The following is a 13761-nucleotide window of genomic DNA, read 5'->3' as shown; positions in this document are numbered from 1 at the left end:
CTGAGGGCCTTGTGTAGCTTCCCTGAATATGTTGCAATACACTGGGAGGAAGCCATATTTCCTAGATTTATACCCACTTTCAGATTTACACCCACTCCCTAAGGCCAAGGTGCCTCTGGTCAGAAGTAGAATGAAAAAGAATTGTTCTCACCAAGGAAATCTTTGTAGAAAAGTTGCTGTGAAACTGGAATAGGTGTGTCTTTCTGTCCTTCCGGTTCTTTTTATAGATACTGCAGGAACCTCAGTGAGAGCCTACGGTCCTTCCGCCCATTTGGGAAGAGATTAAAGAAGCTCAGGTTGGCTCTTTCTTACTCATTGGCAGTTACAACCTCACCAACACTACAGCCTAAGCTTCCAGAGTGGACACGGAGAAGGTAAGTTGGAATCGGGGGGCCATGCGAGGGCTGTAAACCTGGGTCACTCCAGCCATCTGGTGTGGGGATAACTGAAGGGACATAGAGCTAAGGGGTATTCAATTGCAATAGATTTTTTTTTTCCCCAAATGAATATGTGGGATCTTTTTCCTGGGCCACCTCAGTCCTCAGTCAAGACATGGACTTTCCCACTAAACTGTTCAAAAAGGTATTTAAAGAAAGGGACCATTTTGTACAATTCTTTGATGAACAAATAATAGGTGTTTAAATACAACCTGTTGCATTGGATTGACTTGAATTGAACTGAAAGAAGGAACGGTCATTAAAATTACTGGGAAATTTTATTCCCAGTAATTCATCTGCCTGTCTCCTTCAAGCAGTGCATCAGTGTCTAGAACGATCCAATGATCCACTGATGTTGGCAGTCCTTGTTCTGGAGCCTGATATAACTGAATTCCGTCAATCATGCAAACATTCTCATACACCTCCTTTTATGAAAAAGATTTTGTGTTAGCTTTCAAAAAGCCTTGTAAATTAGTATACACAAATAGACATATTATCAAGTGAATCTGTTCAGCTTTTCCCAGCAGGATGAAGCCAAGATCGTTTTGAGGGGTTTAGGTTGCCTTTCTCATTTCCTTTACTGACATCCTATATAAAACTGTTATACATTTGGGGTAATATGTGTGATGGCATTTCCCATCCCCTTAGACTATGTTTGCATATATCTTTGAATTTTCTTCCCCTGGGGAAACTTAGCATTTAGATAAGTATCAGGAATCAAACAAAATGTAACTCAGGCTCTCGACAGTGTCCTAGGAACAATTTTGGTAAAGACATTTATTTCGTATGCCCAGGTGTCTTCATTTCAGAATGACAGATGTTAGAGTGCCCTCATGGACCACCCTATAGGCATTCTTGTAGGTATTAGGTTGGTGCAAAAGTAGTTGCGGTTCTTGCCATTACTTTTTTTATGTGTTTTTTGGTTTTTGGTTTTTGTTTTCAGACTCTGTCGCCCAGGCTGGAGTGCAGTGGTGCGATCTTGGCTCACTGCAACCTCTGCCTCCCGGGTTCAAGCGATTCTCCTGCCTCAGCCTCCCAAGTAACTGGGACTACAAGGCGCATGCCATCATGCCCAGCTAATTTTTTTTGTATTTTTAGTAGAGATGGGGTTTCACCACGTTGGCCAGGCTGGTCTTAAACTCCTGACTTCAAGTGATCCACCCATCTCGACCTCCTAAAGTGCTAAGATTACAAGCATGAGCCACTATACCCTGCCTTGTTTTTCGTTTTTTGAGACAGAGTCTCACTCTGTCACCCAGGCTGGAGTGCAGTGGGGCGATCTCTGTCCTGGGTTCAAGCGATTCTCCTGCCTCAGCTTCCTGAGTAGCTGAGATTACAAGTGTGCACCACCACACCTGGCTAATTTTTGTATTTTTAGTAGAGACGGGGTTTCACCATGTTGGCTAGGCTGGTCTCGAACTGCTGACCTCGTGATCCACCCACCTCAGCCTTCCAAAGTGCTGGGATAACAGGAGTGAGCCACTGCGCCCAGCCTTCTTGCCATTACTTTTAATAGCAAAAACTGCAATTACTTTTGCACCGACCTAAGAGATGCAGAGTTGTCATTTTTGTCTCATCCTTTTTCTGCAGGACATCAGAAAAACATTCTGGTGAGGCCTACACCCATAAGTCACCATGTACAAGGACTGCATCGAGTCCACTGGAGACTATTTTCTTCCCTGTGACTCTGAGGGGCCATGGGGCATCGTTCTGGAGTCCCTGGCAATACTTGGCATCGTGGTCACAATTCTGCTACTCTTAGCATTTCTCTTCCTCATGCGAAAGATCCAAGACTGCAGCCAGTGGAACGTCCTCCCCACCCAGCTCCTCTTCCTCTTGAGTGTGCTGGGGCTCTTTGGACTCGCTTTTGCCTTCATCATCCAGCTCAATCAGCAAACTGCCCCCGTACGCTACTTTCTCTTCGGGGTTCTCTTTGCTCTCTGTTTCTCGTGCCTCTTAGCCCATGCCTCCAACCTAGTGAAGCTGGTTCGGGGTCGCGTCTCCTTCTCCTGGACGACAATTCTGTGCATTGCTATTGGTTGCAGTCTGTTGCAGGTGATTATTGCCATTGAGTATGTGACTCTCATCATGACCAGAGGTATGATGTTTGTGCACATGACACCCTACCAGCTCAATGTGGACTTTGTTGTACTCCTAGTCTATGTCCTCTTCCTGATGGCCCTCACATTCTTCGTCTCCAAAGCCACCTTCTGTGGCCCGTGTGAGAACTGGAAGCAGCATGGAAGACTCATCTTTATCACTGTACTCTTCTCCATCATCATCTGGGTGGTGTGGATCTCCATGCTCCTGAGAGGCAACCCGCAGTTCCAGCGACAGCCCCAGTGGGACGACCCGGTCGTCTGCATTGCCCTGGTCACCAACGCATGGGTTTTCCTGCTGCTGTACATTGTCCCTGAGCTCTGCATTCTCTACAGATCATGTAGGCAGGAGTGCCCTTCACAAGGCCATGCCTGCCCCGTCACAGCCTACCAACGCAGCTTTCAAGTGGAGAACCAGGAGCTCTCCAGAGGTACTTTTCTGGGGGATTCAGGGAGCAGGGAGGTGCTCCTACAGGAGAAGCAGGAGAGAAATCATGCAGTAGGATGAGCCAAGAGGAAACTGAAAGAAAATGGTCAGATATGGGGTGGGTGGCTTCATAGTTCAAGCATGGAAATGCAAACTCCCAGTATCAAGGTTAAATTTTTATGAAAAATGAGTTCTTCCAAAGCATAGAGCTTTATGGGGAGAGACCAAGACATACATGAATCAAAGGCCCCAAAGAAAGAGGGCATGACTCTGAACGTTCACACTGGCTAAAGAAAGGCATCCACTATAAAATGAGTTAACCAGGCCGGGCGCGGTGGCTCATGCCTGTAATCCCAGCACTTTGGGAGGCCGAGACCGGCGGATCACGAGGTCAGGAGATCGAGACCATCCTGGCTAACACGGTGAAACCCCGTCTCTACTAAAAAATACAAAAAACTAGCCGGGCGAGGTGGCGGGCGCCTGTAGTCCCAGCTACTCGAGAGGCTGAGGCAGGAGAATGGCGTAAACCCGGGAGGCGGAGCTTGCAGTGAGCTGAGATCCGGCCACTGCACTCCAGCCTGGGCGACAGAGCGAGACTCCGTCTAAAAAAAAAAAAAAAAATCAGTTCACCAGCCCTAATTTAGGACTGAACCATGCGATTTTGCATGACATCTAATGTTAAGTCCAGATGTGTTGGCCTTCAAGTGCAAAAGCCAATCCTGGCAGCAGTGATGGACATTTTAAAAATTTGTCTCAAAGCTAATTTGCCCAAACATAATCTTAAACTGATTCATAGGACTCACTACTTCATTAAAGTCATAAAACCCAAACACTTCTGGATTTCAGCTTTTCAAACTATTTATTGTTTAAAATCCTTCAAAGCTTACAAAAAACGAGAGGAAGAGTCATTATATCCTAATTCTGAGTAAAGACTCAGATGTGTGATCATTAGGAGAAAGAAAGTAACTTGCTTATGTGACATTTTCATAATAATTTCTGAGTCATATTTTTATTCAAGCCACCTGACTACACTTTGTTAAGGAATAAAATATATTATCCATGGCAACAAGGATGCTTGGATCCCAACAACCTGGGGGAAATAGTGGCTAATTTCAATTATCTGGAAATGTGTCAAAATTCATTAATTCCTTTTCTGAAACATCTGGGCTATTATCCAAAACCCAACATCATAGTTTTACATCAATTTTTGTGTCTTAATAGGCATCTGGTTTCTCACATTTTATTTCTAATGTGTAACGATGATGTTATTTTATATATTGTACAGCACACATAATGTTCACTAGGCTCAAAAAAAATTCACATAAGCTTCCTTTTAAGTACACACACTTTTTTTGAGCTGTAATCTATGGCTAATTGCGCATTCAAATTAAATCCTGTTCAGATAAATACATCCATTAATTCTTTTCAGCTCAGTTGACCAAAAGTTGGAAATTGACACTACACATTTTTTTCCCATAAAAGTTTTTCATTGCTTGTTGGTGATGCATAATCACATCACTGAGTTTTGTGGCAGAATTGCAGAGTCAATCTTTCCTGAAAATACTTCTCATAGTTCTTACTAGAAGATAAAACTTTCTGTGTTTGTTTTTGTTGCTGCTGTGTGTTTCCAGGAAACAAAAGTCAGAGCAAAAAAAATTCCTAGAGTTTCACAATAAACCCAAATACATTGAGCTTTGTAATGATCAATATTCTATACCCCACAAAATACCAGGCAAGAGTTGAAAGGGTTCAAAGGAATATCTCAGTTGAAGAGCAAGGGCTTGCTAAAATACGATGGTTCCTGGTTTGGCCAAGAGTATCCTATTACTCAAGCAAGGTTAGAAAATCTATTTCTGAGCAGGAAATAGTCTGCCAATGATAGTCATCATCAATGTAATTTGAAATTTTGTGGAAAAAAAAATCAATAGTGTGTAAAGAACATATTGATTGGCTGGGCTCTGTGGCTCGCACTTGTAATCCCAGCACTTTGGGAGGCGGGTGGATCGGTTCAGCTCAGGAGTTTAAGACCAGCCTGGGCAACATGGCGAAACCCCGTCTCTACAAAAAATTAGCTGGGCATGGTGGCACAGGCCTGTGGTCCCAGCTACTCAAGAGGCTGAGGTGGGAAGATCACTCAAGCCTGGGAGGATGAGGCTGCAGGGAGCCATGATTGCAGCACTGCACTACAGCCTGGGTGACAGAGTGAGAGCCTGTCTCAATTTACAAAGAAAAAGAAAGAAAGAAGGAAGGAAGGGAGGGAGGGGGAGAGGGAGGGAGAAGGGGAGAGGGAGGGAGGGAGAGGGGGAGAGGGAGGGAAGGAGGGAAGAAAGGAAAGAAAAAGAAGGAAGGAAGAAAGGAAAGACAAGGAAGGAAGGAAGGAAGGAAGGAAGGAAGGAAGGAAGGAAGGAAGGAAGGAAGGAAGGAAGGAAGGAAGGAAGGAAGGAAGGAAGGAATTGTCTCCAAGATTGGGCAAAATAACCAGAAGCTTAAACTCAGAAAGTAAAATCAGAATTTAGGTCACCCAGAAGAAGTACAAATATCAAAATTTCAAGGAACGATTAAAACTCAATTAAAAGTGCAGGATTCCAACTAGCTAGGAAAAACACACAAATAGATATAAAATAGGTAAGAGCTAGAGAAGTATAATAACAATAACTTGAAACATCTGAAGTGTTACGGTGGGTCATAAGCTGATAGTAGGGAAACAACTTACCACTGTCTTTGCTTTTGTTTGCTCAGGAAACAATCACGGTACTGTATAAACAGATGTGTGGTCAGCAAGAACAACCGTGCCATTGTACCCGGCGTCAGTCAGTCTCTAGCAAGGATACCCACTGATCCACTAATGAGAAGTGTGGGAAGCTTGGGGAGGCTCGGCAGAACCCCACAAAGATGATTAAAGGGTTATAACATCAGACCTGTGTGGACAGGTGAAGACAGTGAGAATGAGATGGTCATTCTTAAGCTTTATGTGCTTTACCAGACTATACAAGCTCTCTCTCAAAATTCTGTCCCAAAACACATTTTGTTCAAGTCCATGAGGCATGCATTTGTGATGTGACGCTTCTGACTAATGCTGTTTGTAGCTGTGATTCCAGTCACATAATTATTTAATTTACCACTGGGTTATGAGACCAGAATTATTCAGCTAAAAGAAGAGTAGGACAAGAGGTCCCTAGCTGGAAATTTCACAAGTATGGCCAGGCTTAGTGGCTCACACCTGCAATCCCAGCATTTTGGGAGGCCAATGCAGACGGATCACCTGAGGTCAGGAGTTAGAGACTAGCCTGTCCAACGTGGTAAAACCCCATCTCTTTTAGAAATACCAGAATTAGTTGGGCATGGTGGCACATGCCTGTAATCCCAGCTACTCAAGAGGCTGAGGCACGAGAATTGCTTGAACCTGGGAGGCGGAGGTTGCAGTGAGCCGAGATCGCACCACTGCTCTCCAGCGTGGGCAACAGAGCAAGGCTCTGTCTCAAAAAAAAGAAAGAAAGAAAGAAAGAAAGAAAGAAAGAAAGAAAGAAAGAAAGAAAGAAAGAAAAAGAAAGAAAGAAAGAAAGAAAGAAAGAAAGAAAGAAAGAAAGAAAGAAAGAAAGAAAGAAAGAAAGAAAGAAAGAAAGAAAGAAAGAAAGGAAGAAAGAAAAAGAAAATTTCACAAGTGTGAAGACCTGTCCCCAAGAGGGAGTTGTCTTATTGTTTTCCATCTCCAACTAAAGATAGTGGGTGGAAATGGATGCGGAGGCATGAGAGATTTAGATTAAATACGAAAATAAGAGTCGGTAGACAGAAACAGATCAGCAAAGGGGATTAAGAATTTCATTTCCCTGGAAGTCTTTCTAAAGAAGATTAGGCTTTATTCCTCTGAAGTGGATTATGGACTTAATTTTAAGATACAAAAACATCTGGATAGAGAATGAAAATGCAATCAGGCGTATTACTGTAGGACACCAGAAAAATGGGTATAAATATTATTTGCTCTGTGTTATAAGGGTGTCCCTGAGAAGCTGAATACTGATTGGACTTTTAAAAATCAGTTGGCCTCAACTAAAATCTTAAGCCAAAAATATAGATACATCTTCTCACAGCATTTGATTGAAATTTAACACGCTCAGCATCTTGTTAGGTACAGGAAACTGCAACAAAAAGATTAGGGTAAAGAATTTGTGTATAAGAAATGAAGCAATTAAAATGCAAAATAAAATAGAGACATAATTCTGAAACTATTTTTATGTTTAACTACTTTCCATTTACATGCTCCTGGGATTATGTTATTTTTTAACATATTCTTCATTAATTAGTTGATGAACATAATACTTGTTTTATATTTAATTTGGAGTTGGTAAATTTTGGAATATTTCTCTTCCTGAATAAATGATAAGTAACCTCCAAAATAAATAATTAGAATAAAATCACTAGGTCTTTTAAATGAGGAATCTTAAATGTGATATAAAGAGCAGAAATCTTAAATAGAGTAGAATATCAGCTATGAATTGTTTTATGAGTGGAAAACTTCTAATTATTGCCTGCCTTATCTGTTTTAGACTAACTAGAATATCGTTATATCATATTTGCTAACACTAAGACCCATCTGTATTTGAAAGTGTTAGCCAGGCGCGGTGGCTCACGCCTGTGATCCCAACATTTTGGGAGGCCGAGGAGGGTGGATCACCTGAGGTCAGGAGTTCAAGATCGGCCTAGCCAACATGGTGAAACCCTGTCTCTACTAAAAATACAAAAAATTAGCTGGGCATGGTCTTGGGCACCTGTAATTCCAACTACTTGGGAGGCTGAGGCAGGAGAATCACTTGAACCCAGGAGGTGGTGGTTGCAGTGAGTTGAGATCATGCATTGCACTCCAGCCTGGGCAGTGAGAACAAAACTCCATCTAAAAAAAAGAAAGAAAAGAAAAGAAAAAAAGAAAAGAAAAGAAGGAAGGAAGGAAGGAAGGAAAGAAAGAAGGAAAGAAGGAAGGAGTCACATTAATGTGGGCATTTTTCCATCCAGTGTTTGGATGCTTACAGACAAACCTCATATGATTCTTTTTGAAGGCATTAGATAATCAGTGAGTGTGCATAATGTAAAAATGGGTCAACGAGTATAAAACGAGATGAGCCAAGAGAACACTGTTCCTGCAAACATAAGCCCTTCTGGTTGTTTCCCTAGCAAACTCCAACTTCTGCTGAATATAGCCCTTTTTGACAATTCTCAACATTTTTTTCTTCAAGGCCCACTCACCTTACCAGGGGAAATCCAACTTAAATGGTCCCAGGTGGTGTCATTTTTATTTGTTCTTTCATGGGAAGTTCTTTTTTGTCACCCTCAAGTTACAGGCCACAGAGAGAGAACTAGCTTAAAGCAGGGAAGAAGGCAGTGGGGTCATAGGCAGGATTTGTTTGGTCTGAGGACAGATAAGTCAAGGATGATGACATTCATAAAGATTCAGAGAGCTTAGCTGGATATAGTGGCACACACCTGTGGTCCTAGGTACTCAGGAGACTGTGAGATGGGAGGGTCACTTGAGTCCAGGAGTTCAAGGTTGCAGTAAGCTATGATTGCACCACTACACACTCTTAAAAAAAAATTAAATTTAAATTAAAAAAAACAAATTCAGGGAGCGGGAGCATCATTGGGCAGCAAAGGGCAGTGGAAAGAGTGCAGAACCGGGCCTCATGTGCCCAGGCTCTGAGACTCTGCTTCTTACCAACCTTGAGACTAAACCAAGGTCCTCAAGCCCTAGGAGCCTCCGTTTCCTCATCTTTAAATGCTGCTCATCACATCCCTCCCTGCCTCCTCCTCAGATAAATGGAAGGTCTTACTCACTTCAGACTTCCTATCACACAGTGGTGCAGGTTTGGTATAAAAAAAACACTTGGCCTTTTGGTAAACTCATGAACTATAGCTAGAGCTGGAAGAATTAGGCTTTTCTTTTTTTTTTTCTTTTTTTTTTTTTGAGACGGAGTCTCGCTCTGTCGCCCAGGCTGGAGTGCAGTGGCCGGATCTCAGCTCACTGCAAGCTCCGCCTCCTGGGTTCACGCCATTCTCCTGCCTCAGCCTCCCAAGTAGCTGGGACTACAGGCGCCCGCCACCTCGCTCGGCTAGTTTTTTTGTATTTTTAGTAGAGACGGGGTTTCACCGTGTTAGCCAGGATGGTCTCGATCTCCTGACCTCGTGATCCACCTGCCTCGGCCTCCCAAAGTGCTGGGATTACAGGCTTGAGCCACCGCGCCCGGCCGAATTAGGCTTTTCTAACTGATGATCCGGTTTGATGAGAATGTTGGATGAAAGTTGGTTCCCAAGAGACTGAGTGTGAAGGAGCCTTGTGTTAGGACACAAGGAATGAAGTCGAGCCAAGGATTCAGTTAATTCTGCCATGAAGGAAAGATAAGCATTTCATGTATCACGGCATCAGCCCCTTGAAAAAATAAATAAAAAGCCACTAGGAAGAGGATGTCAGAGCATCTGTTATAACTGCAGCACCAGCACCACCACCAATAATCATATACAAAGGATAGCTCATGAGTGTTTTCTATGTAGCATACCCTGTTCCAAGGACTTTATATAACATTTTTATAGAATCTTCAAAACAATCCTGTGAGATAGACTTACTGTTATGACTGTCATTATTCTTCTTTAGTTCCATCAGGAAACAAAGCCAAAAAAAGGCAAAAAAGGTTAAAGAACACAAGTGAGAGAGCCAAGCAGTCCTTCTCCAGGGTCCATCCACTCAACATGAAACCCCTAAGTGTGAACCCTCCTAACACAGTTATGTCTGTGGTCATCAAAAAACAACTAGGTATCCAGCAAGTGCCGGCTCTTAGAGACAGGCACAGCTCCTGTCTTCACAGAGCTTACAGGCTGGTTGAGGAGACAGCCATTAAACAAATACCTATGTCTGTGATGATCCTACAACAATATAAAGTTGTCTCAAGTGATCTCTTTTATTATGTCCAATTTTAAAAATTGAATTCAGGCCAGATGTGGTGGCTCAGACCTGTAATCCCAGCACTTTGGGAGGCCCAGGTGGGAGGTTTGAGGCCAGGTATTTAAGACCAGCCTGGGCAAAATAAAAATTTTTTTGAAATATTGAATTCAAGTTTGTAGAGAATCAAGCCTAAAGGGACTGTTGAAAAGAGTGAGCTGCCCAAGGTCACACAGGTAATACTGAAAGAGCAGAAACTGACTCGGAGCTAGTGAGCTTCTGACACCGGTGTGCTTCTCCTAAACACCCACACGCTACCCATGCCTTCCACATCAACTTTAAATACACTCCTTTAAATCATAAACTTTTTCAATAACGGCCACCACTGAGAATTCCTCTTATTTATTTATTTAGTCTCGCTGTGTTGCCCAGGCTGGAGTGCAGCAGTGCGATCTCAGCTCACTACAACCTCCACCTCCCGGGTTCAAGCAATTCTCTGGCCTCAGCCTCCCAAGTTGCTGGGATTACAGGCGCCCACCACCACGCTGGGCTAATTTTTGTATTTTTAGTAGAGATAGGGTTTCACCACGTTGGCCAGGTTAGTCTCGAACTCCTGACCTCAAGTGATCTGCCCGTCTTGGCCTCCCAAAGTGCTGGGATTACAGGTGTGAGCCGCCGTACCCCGGCCTCAGAATTCCTTTTTAAAGAGTGAAGAGCCTGTTTGCAAGCCGTGGGGTTTTCCTGTAGTCCTCATGTGCTGTTTCCGATTGACTCTTGGACACTAACGCAGCCCTTCCCTCCTTTGGCTTTCAGCCCGAGACAGTGATGGAGCTGAGGAGGATGTAGCATTAACTTCATTTGGTACTCCCATTCAGCCGCAGGTAAATGGACTCGCCTACATTCACCCAGGAGGGACCTAGCAAGCACTCCTTCCTTAGGACAGCCTCAGGCTTCATTTCTAATGGCTTTACTGACCTGAGAGAGGAGAGGCAGGGCAGGAACATCCCTACAGGCATGTGGAGCTTGAGCCACCCAGATTTAAGCCAGAGCAGGTGGCGCAAGACAGCCTTCACCCGAACCTTCCCAGTCTTCATCGCCAGCAACAGTATAGCATTCTGATGCAAGTGCGTGTGTCTGGAAAGAAAGGGCAGCTTGAAGTTTTTGTGTGAAGGTGAAGAGCAGCAGGCTCACCGAATTTTGCCTCGGGGACAATACAGGATTGTAAATATGTCTGAGTGCGGGGTCTGCTTTTAGTAGCAGTTGTCTGAACCTATCACCTGATCCCCACTGACTGCCTCTCTGAGTCCCTGTCTAGCTCCAGCAGCCCAGGCTGCCCTAAGAACTGGGCAGGGTCTGTCACCATCATCTGGATGCCCAGATGGATGAACAAATTTTAATCCTTTCAGGCAAAAACAGAGGGAGCACTGCTGAGTAGTTCGGGGGTAATTCACATTGGGGCTGTGAAGACTTGAAGACATACAAACCTAAACAGCCAGAAATATCACACTGGGACACAATTCTTACATTACAGGGATCAAAAGTAAATAAAATCATTTTTTTCAATTAATTTACGAGGCCACTAACTAAGCTAATCCCTCTGGTATGTTATCTGAGAATTTGTCTTTTCCTAGAATGGCACATGGACCAGGCCATAGCTGTATCATGCGCTTTAATCAACCCTCAGGAGGGTATTTACATAATGAAAACATCTTTATTATCCCTCCAAGAGTTTCTTGATTCATTTCAATGTCCAGTGATCAGCTATTCAAGAACCTTGCTGGCCGGGCGCGGTGGCTCAAGCCTGTAATCCCAGCACTTTGGGAGGCCGAGACGGGCGGATCACGAGGTCAGGAGATGGAGACCATCCTGGGTAACACAGTGAAACCCCGTCTCTACTAAAAATACAAAAACTTAGCCGGGCGAGGTGGCAGGCGCCTGTAGTCCCAGCTACTCGGGAGGCTGAGGCAGGAGAATGGCGTGAACCCGGGAGGCGGAGCTTGCAGTGAGCTGAGATCCGGCCACTGCACTCCAGCCTGGGTGACAGAGCGAGACTCCGTCTCAAAAAAAAAAAAAAGAACCTTGCTTGCAAAAAGATTCTTGTTCGTGGCTGAGGGATAGCCTGGTGCAGGTAGGCTCAGTATGTTTCTTCTTTTGTTGTTGACAAACAATTAAATGAAGGTGAGATAATAATACTTTAAACATGACTTAAGGGCTGGGCACAGTGGTTCATGCCTGTAATCCCAGCACTTCGGGAGGCTGAAGTGGGTGGATCACTTGAGGTCAGGTGTTCAAGACCAGCCTGGCCAACATGGTGAAACCCCATCTCTACTAAAAATACAAAATTATCTGGGCATGGTGGTGCATGCCTGTAATTCCAGTTACTCAGAAGGCTGAAGCAGGAGAACTGCTTGAACCTGTGAGGCAGAGATTGAAGTGAGCCCAGATCGCACTACTGCACTCCAGCCTGGGTGACAGAGCGAGACTCTGTCTCCAAAAACAAAAATATAACTTTGGAGAGTATCTTTTCTTTTGTTGGTCAGGAAGTTGATGATGGCATTTCTTCCTTTCCAGACTGTTGATCCCACACAAGAGTGTTTCATCCCACGGGCCAAACTAAGCCCCCAGCAAGATGCAGGAGTATAAATCTACAGGAAACACGAGTAGAGAAAACCCAGCCGACCATCCTGGGTAGTATAGCCCTGATAGGCCACCAGGGCCCACAGAGTCACGCTGCCAATGAAGAGTCAGAACATCCCCTCTTCTGTTTCCTAACCCCTCCATCCACATGGACCCTCCACCAGAAGACCACCCTTTTGAGCATAATTACAATCTTGCTGGCCACCCTACCTTGACTGTGTCTCTTTCTTCATTCGTGCAACCGCAAAATTCCCTTTCTTAGCAACACTAGAAAGAATTGGTGCCTCTTATTCACAGAACTAAAAGACCCTGTCTAGAGAAATTAAGGGTATTCTAATGTGACAAGGAGGTTAGTAGCAGCTTACTACTGGGTTACGTGTCTGGTCAATTTTTAAATTGTGCTAAAAAACACAGAACATAAACTTCACCATCTCAGCCATGTTTAAGTGTACAGTTCAGTAGTGTTAATCATATTCACACTGTTGTGAATTCTCTAGAGCTTTTTCATCTTGCAAAACTGAGATTCTCAATCCATCGAACAGCTCCCTCCAGCCCCTGGCAGCCACCATTCTACTTCTGGTTTCTGTGAGTTTGACTACTTAGATACCTTATGTCATAGAATCATACAGTATTTGTCTTTTTGTGACTGGCTTGTCTTTCCTAGCATAATGTCCTCAAGGTCCATGTCACATGTTGTAACATTTCACAGGATCTCCTTTTCTAGGGTTGAACAATATTCCATTGTATGTCTATACCACCTTTTCTTTATCTATTTATCTGTCAGTGGACATTTGGGATTGCTTTCACCTCTTGGCTATTGTGAATAGTGCTGCAATGAACATAGATGTGCAAAAATCTCTTTGAAATCCTGCTTTCAGTTATTTTGGTGTATATCCAGAAGAGGGATTGCTGGATCATATGATAATTCTATTTTTAATTTTTTGAGGAACTTCCACACTGTTTCCACAGTGGCTACAGCATTTTACACTCTCATCAACAATGCACAGAGTTCCACGTTCTCCACATCCTCACCAACATTTGTTATTTCCTGGAGTGTTTCTGTTTCTGGTTTACAGTGGTCATCCTAACAAGTGTGAGGTATCCAGTAATTTTTTTTGTAAAGGAACTCAAAATACGACAGGCCCAGAATTGTCTACAAAAGTTAAAGCCGAATCCTCAGGGTCACCACTATTGGGCTGTTTAATGAACACAGACATTGCCATGGACTTGCAAGCTGGC

General features: G+C 43.7%; 1 protein-coding gene across 2 annotated transcripts; it reads left to right on the top strand.

Moving 5' to 3' along the window:
• Window positions 1-310: 310 nt before the first annotated feature.
• Window positions 311-12729, top strand: GPRC5D (G protein-coupled receptor class C group 5 member D). 2 transcript variants are annotated; one of them, XM_005570192.5, is made up of 4 exons: window positions 311-374; window positions 2028-2967; window positions 10699-10766; window positions 12457-12729. In XM_005570192.5, the coding sequence occupies exons 2-4, from the start codon at window positions 2073-2075 to the stop codon at window positions 12526-12528; spliced, it is 1035 nt and encodes a 344-aa protein (XP_005570249.3). In that variant the 5' UTR covers window positions 311-374; window positions 2028-2072; the 3' UTR covers window positions 12529-12729. The 2 variants fall into 2 exon arrangements, with proteins under 2 accessions (XP_005570249.3, XP_005570250.3); XM_005570193.5 differs by lacking the exon at window positions 10699-10766.
• The last annotated feature ends 1032 nt before the right edge of the window (window positions 12730-13761 follow it).

The sequence above is a fragment of the Macaca fascicularis genome, chromosome 11 (assembly GCF_037993035.2).
Source record: "Macaca fascicularis isolate 582-1 chromosome 11, T2T-MFA8v1.1".
Taxonomy (NCBI): Eukaryota; Metazoa; Chordata; class Mammalia; order Primates; family Cercopithecidae; genus Macaca; species Macaca fascicularis.
Note: the sequence above shows the minus strand (reverse complement) of the source record. Positions and strands in the feature narration are given on the sequence as shown.